General features: G+C 40.0%; 1 protein-coding gene across 3 annotated transcripts in view; it reads left to right on the forward strand.

The window, feature by feature from the left end:
- The window catches only part of LOC140069210 (NACHT, LRR and PYD domains-containing protein 12-like), a 95,237-nt gene that overhangs the window by 9,369 nt on the left and 66,128 nt on the right, over positions 1-19,740 (forward strand). For all 3 annotated transcript variants that reach the window (XM_072114648.1, XM_072114649.1, XM_072114647.1), the window contains exon 2: positions 14,849-14,899. In XM_072114648.1, coding sequence (XP_071970749.1) covers positions 14,875-14,899 — 25 coding nt within the window. In that variant the 5' untranslated portion in view covers positions 14,849-14,874. The remainder of the gene's footprint in view (positions 1-14,848; positions 14,900-19,740) is intronic.

Raw genomic sequence — 19,740 nt, forward strand, 5'->3', positions numbered from 1 at the left:
CTGTATACACTGTGCAGCCCCCAGGTAATATCCCCCTCTCTTATCTGCTGTATATATATATATGTCCTGTCACATGTTATATGGTCTCTGTCCACACTGTGCAGCCCCCAGGTAATATCCCCCTCTCTTATCTGCTGTATATATATATATATATATATGTCCTGTCACATGTTATATGGTCTCTGTATACACTGTGCAGCCCCCAGGTAATATCCCCCTCTCTTATCTGCTGTATATATATATATGTCCTGTCACATGTTATATGGTCTCTGTCCACACTGTGCAGCCCCCAGGTAATATCCCCCTCTCTTATCTGCTGTATTATATATATATATGTATGTCCTGTCACATGTTATATGGTCTCTGTCCACACTGTGCAGCCTCCAGGTAATATCCCCCTCTCTTATCTGCTGTATATATATATATATATATATGTCCTGTCACATGTTATATGGTCTCTGTATACACTGTGCGGCCTCCAGGTAATATCCCCCTCTCTTATCTGCTGTATATATATATATATGTCCTGTCACATGTTATATGGTCTCTGTATACACTGTGCAGCCTCCAGGTAATATCCCCCTCTCTTATCTGCTGTATATATATATATATATGTCCTGTCACATGTTATATGGTCTCTGTATACACTGTGCAGCCTCCAGGTAATATCCTCCTCTCTTATCTGCTGTATATATATATATATATATATGTCCTGTCACGTGTTATATGGTCTCTGTATACACTGTGCAGCCTCCAGGTAATATCCCCCTCTCTTATCTGCTGTATATATATATATATATATGTCCTGTCACATGTTATATGGTCTCTGTCCACACTGTGCGGCCTCCAGGTAATATCCCCCTCTCTTATCTGCTGTATATATATATATATATGTCCTGTCACATGTTATATGGTCTCTGTATACACTGTGCAGCCTCCAGGTAATATCCCCCTCTCTTATCTGCTGTATATATATATATATATGTCCTGTCACATGTTATATGGTCTCTGTATACACTGTGCGGCCCCCAGGTAATATCCCCCTCTCTTATCTGCTGTATATATATATATATATATGTCCTGTCACATGTTATATGGTCTCTGTATACACTGTGCGGCCTCCAGGTAATATCCCCCTCTCTTATCTGCTGTATATATATATATGTCCTGTCACATGTTATATGGTCTCTGTATACACTGTGCGGCCTCCAGGTAATATCCCCCTCTCTTATCTGCTGTATATATATATATATATGTCCTGTCACATGTTATATGGTCTCTGTATACACTGTGCAGCCTCCAGGTAATATCCCCCTCTCTTATCTGCTGTATATATATATATATGTCCTGTCACATGTTATATGGTCTCTGTATACACTGTGCGGCCCCCAGGTAATATCCCCCTCTCTTATCTGCTGTATATATATATATATATGTCCTGTCACATGTTATATGGTCTCTGTATACACTGTGCAGCTCCCAGGTAATATCCCTCTCTCTTATCTGCTGTATATATATATATGTCCTGTCACATGTTATATGGTCTCTGTATACACTGTGCAGCTCCCAGGTAATATCCCTCTCTCTTATCTGCTGTATATATATATATGTCCTGTCACATGTTATATGGTCTCTGTATACACTGTGCGGCCCCCAGGTAATATCCCCCTCTCTTATCTGCTGTATATATATATATGTCCTGTCACATGTTATATGTTCTCTGTATACACTGTGCGGCCTCCAGGTAATATCCCCCGCTCTTATCTGCTGTATATATATATATATATATATATGTCCTGTCACATGTTATATGGTCTCTGTATACACTGTGCGGCCTCCAGGTAATATCCCCCTCTCTTATCTGCTGTATATATATATATGTCCTGTCACATGTTATATGGTCTCTGTATACACTGTGCAGCCCCCAGGTAATATCCCCCTCTCTTATCTGCTGTATATATATATATGTCCTGTCACATGTTATATGGTCTCTGTATACACTGTGCAGCCCCCAGGTAATATCCCCCTCTCTTATCTGCTGTATATATATATATGTCCTGTCACATGTTATATGGTCTCTGTATACACTGTGCGGCCCCCAGGTAATATCCCCCTCTCTTATCTGCTGTGTATATATATATGTCCTGTCACATGTTATATGGTCTCTGTATACACTGTGCGGCCTCCAGGTAATATCCCCCTCTCTTATCTGCTGTATATATATATATGTCCTGTCACATGTTATATGGTCTCTGTCCACACTGTGCAGCCCCCAGGTAATATCCCCCTCTCTTATCTGCTGTATATATATATATGTCCTGTCACATGTTATATGGTCTCTGTATACACTGTGCGGCCCCCAGGTAATATCCCCCTCTCTTATCTGCTGTATATATATATATATGTCCTGTCACATGTTATATGGTCTCTGTATACACTGTGCAGCCTCCAGGTAATATCCCCCTCTCTTATCTGCTGTATATATATATATGTCCTGTCACATGTTATATGGTCTCTGTATACACTGTGCGGCCTCCAGGTAATATCCCCCTCTCTTATCTGCTGTATATATATATATGTCCTGTCACATGTTATATGGTCTCTGTATACACTGTGCAGCTCCCAGGTAATATCCCCCTCTCTTATCTGCTGTATATATATATATGTCCTGTCACATGTTATATGGTCTCTGTATACACTGTGCAGCCTCCAGGTAATATCCCCCTCTCTTATCTGCTGTATATATATATATATGTCCTGTCACATGTTATATGGTCTCTGTATACACTGTGCAGCTCCCAGGTAATATCCCCCTCTCTTATCTGCTGTATATATATATATGTCCTGTCACATGTTATATGGTCTCTGTATACACTGTGCGGCCCCCAGGTAATATCCCCCTCTCTTATCTGCTGTATATATATATATGTCCTGTCACATGTTATATGGTCTCTGTATACACTGTGCAGCTCCCAGGTAATATCCCCCTCTCTTATCTGCTGTATATATATATATGTCCTGTCACATGTTATATGGTCTCTGTATACACTGTGCGGCCCCCAGGTAATATCCCCCTCTCTTATCTGCTGTATATATATATATGTCCTGTCACATGTTATATGGTCTCTGTATACACTGTGCGGCCTCCAGGTAATATCCCCCTCTCTTATCTGCTGTGTATATATATATATATATGTCCTGTCACATGTTATATGGTCTCTGTATACACTGTGCAGCCCCCAGGTAATATCCCCCTCTCTTATCTGCTGTATATATATATATATGTGCTGTCACATGTTATATGGTCTCTGTATACACTGTGCGACCTCCAGGTAATATCCTCCTCTCTTATCTGCTGTGTGTATATATATATATATGTCCTGTCACATGTTATATGGTCTCTGTATACACTGTGCAGCCTCCAGGTAATATCCCCCTCTCTTATCTGCTGTATATATATATATGTCCTGTCACATGTTATATGGTCTCTGTATACACTGTGCAGCCTCCAGGTAATATCCCCCTCTCTTATCTGCTGTATATATATATATATGTCCTGTCACATGTTATATGGTCTCTGTATACACTGTGCGGCCTCCAGGTAATATCCCCCTCTCTTATCTGCTGTATATATATATATGTCCTGTCACATGTTATATGGTCTCTGTATACACTGTGCGGCCTCCAGGTAATATCCCCCTCTCTTATCTGCTGTATATATATATGTCCTGTCATATGTTATATGGTCTCTGTCTACACTGTGCGGCCTCCAGGTAATATCCCCCTCTCTTATCTGCTGTATATATATATATGTCCTGTCACATGTTATATGGTCTCTGTATACACTGTGCGGCCTCCAGGTAATATCCCCCTCTCTTATCTGCTGTATATATGTATGTCCTGTCACATGTTATATGGTCTCTGTCTACACTGTGCGGCCTCCAGGTAATATCCCCCTCTCTTATCTGCTGTATATATATATATGTCCTGTCACATGTTATATGGTCTCTGTATACACTGTGCAGCCTCCAGGTAATATCCCCCTCTCTTATCTGCTGTATATATATATGTCCTGTCATATGTTATATGGTCTCTGTCTACACTGTGGACATATATAGGGATTTGCTAATGCTGCTAAGAAATAGTGTGATTAGCCTGTTGCCCCTGCTGTATTGCCTCAGAAACCCCAGAGATATAAACAGGGGTTGTTTTGTAAATACAGTCTGCAGTAGTGATGGGAATTACGTCTCTTCTTAGTGAGCTGGCTCATTAGGCTCCGACCCACTAAGAAGAGCCAGCTATTTTGGCTCTTGAACAGGCCAATCCGTAACCCCATACGTGGTGAGCCGTTTAGGGGAGGGGTTTAGTGAGCCATCAGCTCACAATGTTGTTCACATAAATGAGTCAGCTCTTTGTGCTGGTGCATTCTCGTATGACCTATGACCATAGCTCCCAATATTTTTGGAAGGGAAAGAAGGATAAAATGGCAGCACGCGTAGTGATCCTCCTAAGCCACACCCCCAATCTCGCCCGTGCCATGCCCCAACTTTTTACCATAGTATCATAATAATAGTCATCGTCTCAATAATAATAATAAATACATTTTTGCCCAGCCTGGGATTTAAACCCACAACCTCACAGCTCCATCTGCCATAGAGACACAGAGCCTCTACCCACTAGGCCAGTGGTGGCGAACCTATGGCACGGGTGCCAGAGGCGGCACTCGGAGCCCTTTTTATGGGCACCTGCACCATCACCCCAGAACACTAGACAAGACTCAAAGAATCTTCCTGCAGATCCAAGCAACTTAACCCCTAGGCGCACCTGGACGTTATAGTACGTCCCCGGGGCTAGATGCTTAGCGCACGGGGACGTTCTATAACGTCCTGCTTCTGGCACCGGCTCACGAACGGAGCCGGTACCAGAAGCAGCGGCTGTCAGCTGTCTAGTACAGCTGACAGCCTGCGCTAACACCCGCGATCGGAGCCGGCTCCGATCGCGGGTGTTAACCCCTTACACGCCGCGGTCAAACATGACCGCGGCGTGTAACGGTGTTAGCGCTGTGGATCGGATCCCCCGTGCCGCTTACCGGGGGATCCGATCCTCTTCCGGGCAGCTCCGAGGACTGGCATGTGCCCCGGAGCTGCCCGGTCTCCATGGCAGCCAGACCCCTTCCGGGTCTGGCTGTAAACTGTCTGAGCATGCGCAAGCTTGCTCAGACAGTTTACACTGCTCTACAATAAAATAGTATTGTAGAGCAGTGTATTGAACTTAAACCAGTGATCAGAGCATCACTGGTTTAAGTTCAAGTATGTATAAGTAAAAATATGCAAAAACAGTTAACACTACACATTATAATAAATAAAAAATTAATACATAAAAATATAAGCCCCTAAAATGTCACTTTCCCATAAAAAAACTTAATAAAGTATAAAAAACATAAAAACACAAAAAAACCCCGCATATTTGGTATTGCCGCGTCCGTAACAATCTGCATAATAAAACAGAATCGTTACTGGACCCGCACGGTAAACGCCGGAGGAAAAAAACGCAAAAAACATTCCGAAAAAAGATAATTTTTAATTAATACCCTATAAAAAATGCTCTAAAAAGTGATTTAAAAAATGTTATGCACTCCAAAATAAGCCCACTAAAAAGAACAACTGTTCTCGCAAAAAATAAGCCCCTAACAAGATTTATCTGCCAAAAAATAAAAAAGTTATGCATATAAAAAGATGGTGATGCTAAAATGAATAAGATTTTCTCCAAATTAGTTTTTATTCAGTACAATTGAATAAAATACACAAAACCCCCACATATTTGGTATCCCTGCGTCCGTAACAATCTGTATAATAAAACAGAATCGTTATTAGATCCGCAAAGTGAACCCCGTAAAAAACAACCTTAAAAAACTCTCTCTGCTAAAGATGATTTTTTATTAATGCCCTTTAAAAATGCTCTAAAAAAGTGATTTTAAAAAGTTACGCAATCTAAAATAAGACCACTAAAAAGAGCTATCATTCTTGCAAAAAATAAGCCCTTAAACAGATTTTTGAGGTGAAAAATAAAAAAGTTATGCACATGAAAGACGGTGATGCTAAAATTAACAACAATTTTGCCAAATTACTTTTTATACAGTAAAAATGGGAAAATATAAAAAAATATATATAAATGAAGTATTTTCATAAACGTGGCGACCCATAGAATAAAAATAATATACTATTTTCATGGTATGGTTAACGGCCAAAAAAAAAACACATAAAAATTTTCCTAAAAATTGATGATTTTCATTTCCTCCACCAACAAAGAGTTAATTAAATCTCACCAATTAGCTATAGATGCCCCAAAATTATGTATTAGAAAAGTGCATCTCATGTGGCAAAAGAAATAAGCCCCTATAGGTGCACAATAAAAAAAAGAAAAAAATTATAGCCTGTACAATGTGACATAGCAAATCTGATTTGAATGGCGCCTCCTTCCCTTCTATGCCCGGCCGTGCGCCCATACAGCAGGTTACCACCACATGTAGGGTATCCGTGTACTCGGGAGAAATTGCGTATCAAACTTTGTGGAGCCTTTTTTCATTTTATCCATTAGAAATGTAAAATTTTCCACCCAAAATGAGTGTATTGTGAAAAAATATTACAATTTGCAGACTCCACCGCCATTTTGTTTTAACCCCTATAAAACACGTAAAGGGTTAACAAACTTCTTAAAAGTGGTTTTTCATACGTTGAGGGGTGTAGTTTCCACAATGGGGTAATTTACGAGTCTCGCTATTATTTAGGCCTCTCAGTGTCAATTAGAAGTTGAGCAGGTCCATCTAAATACAGGTTTTGGCGATTTTACAAAAAATGTGAAAAATGGCACCCAAATTCTGAGCCTCATAACATTCTAGTAAAATATGTGGAATCTTAAAAAACCATGCCAACATAAATCAGACATTTGGGAAATGTAAGTTATGAATTTATTTGGGTGCTATGACTTTCTGAATCAAAAGTAGAGAATTTAGAACGTTGAAAATAAAGAATTTTTCAAAATTTTTGCCAAATTTTGTTTTTTTTCATAACTAAACGCAAAAGATTTCATCCAAATTTTTAAACTAATTTGAAGTACAATATGTCACGAGAAAACAATCTCAAAATCCCCTGGATATCTCACAGCGTTCCCACGCTATAACCACTTATAGTGACACAGGCCAGATTTGAAAAATGGGGCTGCGTCCTTTAGGCCAAAAGATGCTGTGTCCCGTAGGGGTTAAAAGATGCTGCTTTCAGTCATATTTTGATACTTACTTTGATACTTGGGACTGTAGGAAGAGGGAGAATTAGACAGGGTCGGATTATTTTTGGAGGACCTCCTGCTGGCCCCAGAGGGAAACTGGAAAGAAGCTAAAATGATGAAAATTTTCCATCTATCCAGAGGTCGCGATAACGCCTCTGCAAGCGTCATAGACGCGTTTAAAGGCTGATTTACTCCCCCAAAAGATCACCAAGCGTATAAGTACGCTTGGTGATTTTCTTGTCTGAATGTTAGCTGCCGCTTCCAAGCGGTGACGGCGCCGGCTGCGATCATGCAAAATATTCTCTGCAGGATCGCAGCGCTGAGTGTCTGGAGGCAGGACAGGGAGGGACTTCCTGCTCACTGTCCGAGCCTCTCCTGCGGGGCGCTGAGAGTTGGGTGAGAGATGGAGGAGCCGAGGGGGGTGAGGGGGCGGAGCCAAGCGGGGTAAGGGGGCGGAGTCGAGCGAGTGGTGAGAGATGGAGGAGCCGAGCGGGGGGTGGGGGAGGGATATCTGTTACCGGGGCTGTGCTCCTGATCAGTGTACGATCATGCACACAGCCAGTAACAGGATCGTGCTGTCTATGTGACAGCCCAATCGTGTACTGTGACAGGGGACTGATAATAATCGGCCCCCTGTCACAGCAGCCCCTGTATACAGTGAGAGGCTGCAGGGAAGGTGCTGTATGCATCCTCTCTGCAGGTCTCTGTATATAAATCACTGATGACAGTGATCCAATGGGCTCTTACCATTAGATCATTGTTATCTGTCATCTATATTTGAGTATATTATATGTTCCATTTCTAAATGTGCCCCTGTAAAAAAAAAAAAAAAAAAAAAAAGTTATGTTCCCAAACTCCAGAAAATAAATTAAATAAAAATTCAGCAGCATCAGCCCAAGACTGGGCTGGGGGCCGCCATCAGCCATAGTCCGCTCTGTAGACAATAAGGCTGCATTCACACAAACGTATGCCCACCAGGCCGTAGCCGTGCAGACATGTTTAGTGACATGGAGAGGAGGAAGGGGTGACCGGCATTGGGTAATGTCCTTTTCCCGTGTACGGAGCGGTATTGCTCCGTGCAGCCATTGCCTTCTACTGGGGACCTAAAAGCCGCAAACTTGCGGTTGTACATGCGTCCCCCATATGGTGTGAATGTAGCCTAAGAGCGATGCCACACATGGCATTTTTGGTCCGTTTTTAGTCAGTTTTTCCCAATTATCTTAATAGAAAAACAGGTTGTAAGCAGCCAAATGCATGGTAAACGGACTGAAAACGGAGGTTTAAAAACGGACATAAAACGCCATGTGTGACATCACCCAAGGGTGAGGTTATTACATACATTTTCAAACACATCACAACAGATCTGAGAAGAGATTTGCCTAATTGCATTGCTGTTAACATTTCGTTTACAAAACGCAATAGAATTGCGTTGATGCATGCGTTTTGTTAACACAATGTTGACTGCAATGTAATTATGCAAATCTCTTCTCAGCTGTTCTGATGTGTTTGAAAACGCCATGTGTGAAGACACCACAAAAATGTTGTGCAGCACTTGTTTAATACATACTTGCTTTTTGAGGGCGCATTCACACGATGCGTTGCTTTTTTGACACATTCCAAAGGCTTGCGTTTCCATTGCATTTGCTAAAACCCAATGTTACTTCAACATGTGAAGCCTTTGGAATGCGTCAAAAACGCATAAAAAAGTGACTCAATGCATCGTGTGAATGCGCCCTAAAGGGATTTTCCCAAGAATTGGATAGGGCCTAACTTGAATTTGTGGGAAAACCCTTTTAAGCAGAGAAAACAGGAGCTGTAACTTTTTCCTTGTATTAATAGACGTCTCTTAACACTATAAATACGCCTAGGAGTTATATATTTATTAATGAAAATTTCGTACTCCTCCTCGGTTAAAAATACTCCTCAAATTGTGAGAGGAGTATTATTACCCTTCTGGAAAAATGTTAATGCATTTATCTATCTACTGTGTTGCTGTCTTCAGGAGGCCAATATGATTGAAAGTTGTTGAACAGGGAGCAATAAGATACTGCTTTAATTTTTTGGTTGGCACCTCGCGATAAATAAGCAGGGTTTTGGGTTGCAGTTTGGGCACTCAGCCTCAAAAGGTTCGCCATCACTGCACTAGGCTATGGGCTTAGTGGTTGTCTATTTGTGGATTTGATGTAACTAAGAGCTGTTATCTGCTACTGTTACACTGTGACACAGATTGCACTGGTATATAGAGAGGGATCTTCTCAGAGATTATTATTGTAACAGGGGCCCCTGCAACTAGATCATATCTTGTGTTGTCTGGAGGTATTGTGCATAGGACGGGGTGAGCCCTCTTCATACACAGGTGGGGTTTGCTGCATATTGCCTCTTAGGGTGCGGTCACACATCGCGTTTACTGCATGCGTTTAAAAACGCATTGCCACAACTGAAGGGAGATTTGCCTAATTAAACAGCTGTTAACACCTGCGTTTACAAAATGCATGTGTTAACCGCGATGTTAACGCATGCGTTAACAATGTGTTAACGCTTGCGTTTTGTAAACCCAAGCGTTAACAGCTGTTTAATTAGGGAAATATCCCTTCAGCTGTAGCAATGCGTTTTTAAACGCATGCAGTAAACGTGACGTGTGACAGCACCCCCACGTCTTCCGATGCAGCTGACAACGGTGGCGCATGGGCAATACAGTAGTATTGCAGTATATGGTAGGAACGATCAGACAATCTAGGGTTAATGTACCCTAGAGGGTCTAAAAAAAATAGTAAAAAAAAAATTTTCTAAAATGTTTCAAAAAGAATTAAAAAAGGAAAAAACAAAAAGTTCAAATCACCCCCCTTTCCCTAGAAATGATATAAAACGTAATAAACAGTAATAATAACAGACACAATAGGTAATGCTTGATCTATCCAAATCTAAAACTACTTAATGCCGGCGGCTATCCCCATAGCGACTTTTACACCATTTTACAACACATAGAAAATGGAATAAAAAGCGATCACAATGTCACACAGTCCTAAAAATGATAGCTATGAAAAAGTTATTAAATAAAAACCTGTATATATTAATTTGGTATCCCTGCGATGGTACCAAACCAAAAAAGAAAGTAGACGTGTTATGTAAAGCGCACAGTGACAGCCATAAAAACTGAGCCCACAAGGACATGATACAAACACGTTTTTTCCAATTTTTCCACATTTGGAATTTTTTTCCAGCTTCCCAGTACACGGCCTGGAATAATAAATAACATCACGGGAAAGTAAAATTTGTTACTCACAAAATAAGCCCTCACACAGCTCTGTACACGGAAAAATTAAAAAGTTATGGATTTGTGAAGGTGGAGAGCGAGAAATGAGCGAAAGAACCCTGCGTCCTTAAGGGGTTAAATATTACCTTCATTTTCTTAGAACTCATAATGCATGTAGGTAATCCTACAATTCTATCAAAATATAGAAATGATTGCTCCATACAGTGAACACCATAATGTAAAAAAAAACCTAATGTCTAAATCGCCGCTATTTTATCCACACACAAAAATAAAGTGATCAAATGCTCGTACAGTCACCAAAATGGGATAAATGAAAAAAAATATAGAAATTTTGTATTTTCTTGATTGTACTGACCAAAAGGATAAAGGGAAGGGGACATTTGGAGCGCACAGTAAAAGCCGGGAAAACAGAGTAAGAAAATGGTGCAAATGTGATTTTTTTCAGAAATTCAATACATTAAAAATATTTATTACCGTATTTTTTTTATTTTTATTTTTTAAATCAAAGGTGCCTTATATATGAACTGTACTTACAGACAACAGCTGCCTTGTACTGTGCACAGGTCTGCCACCCGCTGGTCATTCATCCTTATAATCAGGTGCGCCTTATAATCCGGTGCGCCTTATATATGAACCTAGATGTTTTAGCAGGCATTTATTGATGGTGCGCCTTATAATCTGGTGCGCCTTATAGTCCGAAAAAATGCGGTATATGTTCCCAGCTTGCATGGAGTAATAGAATTTGCTTTCGATTGAGGGGAGTAAAAAATGGTGACGCAAACACTGAAATAAGGTGACAGACAGTGGCGTAATAAGACTGTAATGTGCCACGGTACAAACTTTGTGTCAGGGCCCCCATATAGCAAAAACCCACAGCGATGTCCACACATTATATTGAGCAAACACTTGTACTGCATAAACACACAGACAAATATGTGCCTGTAATGAATGTAATGCAAATATACTGCACACAGAAATATATACAGACCGTACCCGGGTTACATACAAGATAGGGTCTGTAGGTTTGTTCTTAAGTTGAGTTTGTATGTAAGTCGGAACTGTATATTTTATCATTGTAATCCCAGCCAGAACTTTTTTGGTCTCTGTGACAATTGGATTTTAAAAATGTTGGGTTGTCATAAGAATCAATATTAACACTAAAGCTTCATTACAGACGCCTGTGATAACTGTTACAGCTAATCATTGTAGCCTAGGACTAAAGTACAATGAATTACCAATATCCAGAGGTCTGTATGTAAGTCGAGTGTTCTTAAGTAGGGTACCGCCTGTATTAGCATTTGATCTGATCTGTATATAAATATAGTGACAATAAATGTACTGCACCCCGGGGCTGTGATACATATAACAGAAATATGCGGCCTTTTCCATCAGCGCTGGCCTGGTCCATATCCTGGTGGTCTCCTCACAGGCTTCAATTATCCATCAGGTATAGATCCTCAGGGTGCGTTCACACGTTGCAGTTAAAACTGCATCGAAATCAGCTTTGAGGTGGTTTTAGGTGCAGTTTTGTCAATTAAACAGGTGAAAGACATGAACTGAATGAGTGAATTTGACTTTGAAGGGGAAACATGCTCCACAAATGTCATTCACCCATTCATGTCTTCAGTTCATGTCTTTCACCTGTTTAATTGACAAAACTGCACCTGAGGGTGCGGTCACACGTCGCGTTTACCGCATGCGTTAAAAAACGCATTGGAATAGCTGGAGAGTGATTTGCCTAATTAAACACCTCTTAACACTTGTGTTTACAAAACGCATGCGTTAACCGCGATGTTAACGCATGCGTTAACAATGCGTTAACAACCGCATGCGTTAACCGCGATGTTAACGCATGCGTTAACAATGCGTTAACGGTTGCGTTTTGTAAACACAGGTGTTAGCAGGTGTTTAATTAGGCAAATCACTCTCCAGCTATTGCAATGCGTTTTTAAACGCATGCGGTAAACGCGACGTGTGACAGCACCCTAAAACCTCCTCAAAGCTGATTGTGATGCCGTTTTAACTGCAACGTGTGACCGCACCCTCAGAATAACTTATCCCGGTCTTCACTCCAGGATATGCAAGCCAGGTCTCTCAAGCTCCTTGCTACACGTGTCCACACCGCGCCACTAAAAATATCACAGTTATTTACTGCATAGTTTCTCCTGGATAACCACAATGTCCCGGACTTGATGAATTATGTTGTGGCCAGGAATGGAGATATGTAGACACTGCATGTTTTTGCCATGTGCTTCTTACAAGGGTCATTTCTGTCCATTGTGTTTTTGTTTCTATATTTTTCTGTGATGTTATGATATGTGACACGTGAAGTGTTTTGTAATCACAGCATAAAAATTTCCCATTTTTGTGATAAAATAAAATCTAAATAACAAACATTTACTCCATACAACTTTCTTTTGCTATATATAATAAATACACAGTGACCCCCCCTCAATATATCGTACATATGGTCTATATTTCATTATACAGTACCCCCTCCACTAAAAATATTTGTACAGGCAGTCCCCGGGTTACATACAAGATAGGGACTGTAGGTTTGTTCTTAAGTTGAATTTGTATGTAAGTCGAAACTGTATATTTTATCATTGTAGTTCCCGACAATTTTTTTTTTTGCCCCAGTGACAATTGGAGTTTCAAATTTTTTTGCTGTAATAGGACCAAGAATTATCAATAAAGCTTCATTGCAGACAATTTTAAGCTGATTATTGCAATCTGGGACTATTTTAAAGCATCCAGAGAGTTTCACCAGAGGTCACAGTGGGCAGAGGGGTCCGTCTGTAACTATGGGTTGTCTGTAAGTCGGGTGTCCTTAAGTAGGGGACCGCCTGTATACAGTAGCTCCTGATTTATATAAAGCATCAAAATTATTACTGACTTCACAGTTGCCAGTGATCTCGCAGCATCTTCTTCTGTCCGGGCAGAACTTGAGTAAGACACAGGACTGCGTGATGGTCATAGTGATATCTCTGCAGACGGCCTCTCCTCTCACATGGATTGTTTTCTATGGTGGTTGCTGCTGCATTGCAGACTGGGGGTGGTGACACACATGGCGTTTTTAGGCCGTTTTAAGTAGTGCATTTTCAGATCGGGAAAAAAACGCATGCGCTCAAAAAACGGCCTAAAAACGCCATGTGTGTCACCACCCTTAAGGTACATTCACATGGCCGTCTGGGGGGGAGGTATATGTGGCCGTACATGGGGAAAAGATAGAGCATGCTTAAAAACAGACCAAAAATGCCATGTGTGGCATCACCCTCCGGGTGCGCTCAGACGCTGCGTTTGCGCTGCTTTTTTGAATGTTTACCATGCGTTTGGCTAGTTTGAAATAGTTTTTCTTCATTTCTGAAAGTGGAAACAGCTCTGAAAGTGTCGACACTGGTGCTTACACTTGTTGTAAAACCATCCAAACAGATGGTAACACGGAAAAACGCTTTAAAATGTGTCATTCTCTGGGGAACGAGCTGACATTTTCATGAATATCATTTTGAGAACCTTTTGATTAGTTTTGATGTAGTTAAAGACAACCTACCATTTGATTTGGTGCATTATGAACCAAACATACCTTGAGACTGCTGTAGCTACACTGATGCAGGATCATATCTTGTTTAATCCCGGAGTGGTTTTGTTGAAAAAACAATTATAACATTATGATAATGAAGCTCTGTCCCTTCTATGGCGCTTGCTTTCCCGCTTCTCATAGCAGTAGAGTTTTTCTCTGCAGGAGATGATGATGCAATCACTCTTCTCCCTGCCAGACAGAATAATCAATTGCTGCACCATCCCCCAGCTGTTGTATATGAGTGAACCAGCTCAGGTTGATTAATCACGCTCGACTTAACTCCATCTGTAATTCCAAGCTCCAGTGTGTAATGTGTTTATCTTGGCAGCCATGCTGACTCAGCTTTCCCAAGGTCCTGAATGTTATAATTGTTTTACAGCAAAACCACTCAGCTCAGGGATTAACCAAGATATGATCCTGCATCAGTGTAGCTACAGCAGTATCAAGGTATGTTTGCTTCCTTTAATAGGAGGACTCAGGTAGAGGAAGAAACTATAGAACTTTACCCCCTCCTAAAGTAAGATATGGAGGAAACCGCAGCTAATGAATTTCTAAGAAAGACTAAAAATTGGTCACTGCTGACAACAAGCCTCTTCCACATCCATCTGTGTATAGAGAAGGTGTCAGGGTGCGGGGGAGGGGAGATGTTCTGTCATGTAATGGGGTAAGTGTGTTTCTTCCACATGTAATGAAGGTTTTGTGTCTTGCAGGATTTATTATCTAATGAGGATCAGAGATGAATATTATATCTCCCAGAGATGGTAAGATTCTCCCGCTGTCTACCTCCGGCTCTTCTACTTCTTACACTATTACTGATATGATATCACTGCTGTTCTCACATCCGGCTGCAATTACATGTTCTGAGATTTATGCTTTATGTTACAATGACTAAAAACAGTGATGAGGATATTACCTCCATACTGTGTCCTTATAGTGGTATCTGTGTATTGTGTATATGATATGTGTGTGTTATGTACATTACATGTATACAGGAGGCAGTGATGGGGGATATTACCTCCATATTGTGTCCTTATAGTGGTATCTGTGTATTGTGTATATGATATGTGTGTTATGTGCATTACATGTATACAGGGGGCAGTGATGGGGATATTACCTCCATACTGTGTCCTTATAGTGGTATCTGTGTATTGTGTATATGATGTGTGTGTTATGTACATTACATGTATACAGGAGGCAGTGATGGGGGATATTACCTCCATATTGTGTCCTTATAGTGGTATCTGTGTATTGTGTATATGATATGACTGTGTTATGTACATTACATGTATACAGGGGGCAGTGATGGGGGATATTACCTCCATACTGTGTCCTTATAGTGGTATCTGTGTATTGTGTATATGATATGTGTTTGTTATGTACATTACATGTATACAGGAGGCAGTGATGAGGATATTACCTCTATACTGTGTCCTTATAGTGGTATCTGTGTATTGTGTATATGATATGTGTGTTATGTACATTACATGTATACAGGGGCAGTGATGGGGGATATTACCTCCATACTGTGTCCTTATAGTGGTATCAGTGTATTGTGTATATGATATGTGTGTTATGTACATTACATGTATACAGGGGGCAGTGATGAGGATATTACCTCCATACTGTGTCCTTATAGTGGTATCTGTGTATTGTGTATATGATATGTGTGTTATGTACATTACATGTATACAGGAGGCAGTGATGAGGATATTACCTCCATACTGTGTCCTTATAGTGGTATCTGTGTATTGTGTATATGATATGTGTTTGTTATGTACATTACATGTATACAGGAGGCAGTGATGGGGATATTACCTCCATACTGTGTCCTTATAGTGGTATCTGTGTATTGTGTATATGATATGTGTGTTATGTACATTACATGTATACAGGGGGCAGTGATGAGGATATTACCTCCATACTGTGTCCTTATAGTGGTATCTGTGTATTGTGTATATGATATGTGTGTTATGTACATTACATGTATACAGGGGCAGTGATGGGGGATATTACCTCCATACTGTGTCCTTATAGTGGTATCTGTGTATTGTGTATATGATATGACTGTGTTATGTACATTACATGTATACAGGGGGCAGTGATGGGGGATATTACCTCCATACTGTGTCCTTATAGTGGTATCTGTGTATTGTGTATATGATATGTGTGTTATGTACATTACATGTATACAGGGGGCAGTGATGAGGATATTACCTCCATACTGTGTCCTTATAGTGGTATCTGTGTATTGTGTATATGATATGTGTGTTATGTACATTACATGTATACAGGAGGCAGTGATGGGGATATTACCTCCATACTGTGTCCTTATAGTGGTATCTGTGTATTGTGTATATGATATGTGTGTTATGTACATTACATGTATACAGGAGGCAGTGATGAGGATATTACCTCCATACTGTGTCCTTATAGTGGTATCTGTGTATTGTGTATATGATATGTGTGTTATGTACATTACATGTATACAGGGGGCAGTGATGGGGGATATTACCTCCATACTGTGTCCTTATAGTGGTATCTGTGTATTGTGTATATGATATGTGTGTTATGTACATTACATGTATACAGGAGGCAGTGATGAGGATATTACCTCTATACTGTGTCCTTATAGTGGTATCTGTGTATTGTGTATATGATATGTGTGTTATGTACATTACATGTATACAGGGGCAGTGATGGGGGATATTACCTCCATACTGTGTCCTTATAGTGGTATCTGTGTATTGTGTATATGATATGTGTGTTATGTACATTACATGTATACAGGGGGCAGTGATGAGGATATTATCTCCATACTGTGTCCTTATAGTGGTATCTGTGTATTGTGTATATGATATGACTGTGTGTTATGTACATTACATGTATACAGGGGGCAGTGATGAGGATATTACCTCCATACTGTGTCCTTATAGTGGTATCTGTGTATTGTGTGTATATGATATGTGTGTTATGTACATTACATGTATACAGGGGGCAGTGATGAGGATATTATCTCCATACTGTGTCCTTATAGTGGTATCTGTGTATTGTGTATATGATATGACTGTGTTATGTACATTACATGTATACAGGAGGCAGTGATGAGGATATTACCTCCATACTGTGTCCTTATAGTGGTATCTGTGTATTGTGTATATGATATGTGTGTTATGTACATTACATGTATACAGGGGGCAGTGATGGGGGATATTACCTCCATACTGTGTCCTTATAGTGGTATCTGTGTATTGTGTATATGATATGTGTGATATGTACATTACATGTATACAGTGGGCAGTGATGAGGATATTACCTCCATACTGTGTCCTTATAGTGGTATCTGTGTATTGTGTATATGATATGTGTGTTATGTACATTACATGTATACAGGAGGCAGTGATGGGGATATTACCTCCATACTGTGTCCTTATAGTGGTATCTGTGTATTGTGTATATGATATGTGTGTTATGTACATTACATGTATACAGGAGGCAGTGATGGGGATATTACCTCCATACTGTGTCCTTATAGTGGTATCTGTGTATTGTGTATATGATATGTGTTTGTTATGTACATTACATGTATACAGGAGGCAGTGATGGGGATATTACCTCCATACTGTGTCCTTATAGTGGTATCTGTGTATTGTGTATATGATATGTGTGTTATGTACATTACATGTATACAGGGGGCAGTGATGAGGATATTACCTCCATACTGTGTCCTTATAGTGGTATCTGTGTATTGTGTATATGATATGTGTGTTATGTACATTACATGTATACAGGGGCAGTGATGGGGGATATTACCTCCATACTGTGTCCTTATAGTGGTATCAGTGTATTGTGTATATGATATGTGTGTTATGTACATTACATGTATACAGGGGGCAGTGATGAGGATATTACCTCCATACTGTGTCCTTATAGTGGTATCTGTGTATTGTGTATATGATATGTGTTTGTTATGTACATTACATGTATACAGGAGGCAGTGATGGGGATATTACCTCCATACTGTGTCCTTATAGTGGTATCTGTGTATTGTGTATATGATATGTGTGTTATGTACATTACATGTATACAGGGGGCAGTGATGAGGATATTACCTCCATACTGTGTCCTTATAGTGGTATCTGTGTATTGTGTATATGATATGTGTTTGTTATGTACATTACATGTATACAGGAGGCAGTGATGGGGATATTACCTCCATACTGTGTCCTTATAGTGGTATCTGTGTATTGTGTATATGATATGTGTGTTATGTACATTACATGTATACAGGGGCAGTGATGAGGATATTACCTCCATACTGTGTCCTTATAGTGGTATCTGTGTATTGTGTATATGATATGTGTGTTATGTACATTACATGTATACAGGGGCAGTGATGAGGATATTACCTCTATACTGTGTCCTTATAGTGGTATCTGTGTATTGTGTATATGATATGTGTGTTATGTACATTACATGTATACAGGAGGCAGTGATGGGGATATTACCTCCATACTGTGCCCTTATAGTGGTATCTGTGTATTGTGTATATGATATGTGTGTGTTATGTACATTACATGTATACAGGGGGCAGTGATGAGGATATTACCTCCATACTGTGTCCTTATAGTGGTATCTGTGTATTGTGTATATGATATGTGTGTGTTATGTACATTACATGTATACAGGAGGCAGTGATGAGGATATTACCTCCATACTGTGTCCTTATAGTGGTATCTGTGTATTGTGTATATGATATGTGTGTTATGTACATTACATGTATACAGGGGGCAGTGATGGGGATATTACCTCCATACTGTGTCCTTATAGTGGTATCTGTGTATTGTGTATATGATATGTGTGTTATGTACATTACATGTATACAGGAGGCAGTGATGGGGATATTACCTCCATACTGTGTCCTTATAGTGGTATCTGTGTATTGTGTATATGATATGTGTTATGTACATTACATGTATACAGGAGGCAGTGATGAGGATATTACCTCCATACTGTGTCCTTATAGTGGTATCTGTGTATTGTGTATATGATATGTGTGTGTTATGTACATTACATGTATACAGGAGGCAGTGATGGGGATATTACCTCCATACTGTGTCCTTGTAGTGGTATCTGTGTATTGTGTATATGATATGACTGTGTGATATGTACATTACATGTATACAGGGGGCAGTGATGGGGATATTACCTCCATACTGTGTCCTTATAGTGGTATCTGTGTATTGTGTATATGATATGTGTGTTATGTACATTACATGTATACAGGAGGCAGTGATGAGGATATTACCTCCATACTGTGTCCTTATAGTGGTATCTGTGTATTGTGTATATGATATGTGTGTTATGTACATTACATGTATACAGGGGGCAGTGATGGGGATATTACCTCCATACTGTGTCCTTATAGTGGTATCTGTGTATTGTGTATATGATATGTGTGTTATGTACATTACATGTATACAGGGGGCAGTGATGAGGATATTACCTCCATACTGTGTCCTTATAGTGGTATCTGTGTATTGTGTATATGATATGTGTGGTATGTACATTACATGTATACAGGAGGCAGTGATGGGGATATTAC

Source organism: Engystomops pustulosus, chromosome 7 (assembly GCF_040894005.1).
Source record: "Engystomops pustulosus chromosome 7, aEngPut4.maternal, whole genome shotgun sequence".
Lineage (NCBI taxonomy): Eukaryota > Metazoa > Chordata > Amphibia > Anura > Leptodactylidae > Engystomops > Engystomops pustulosus.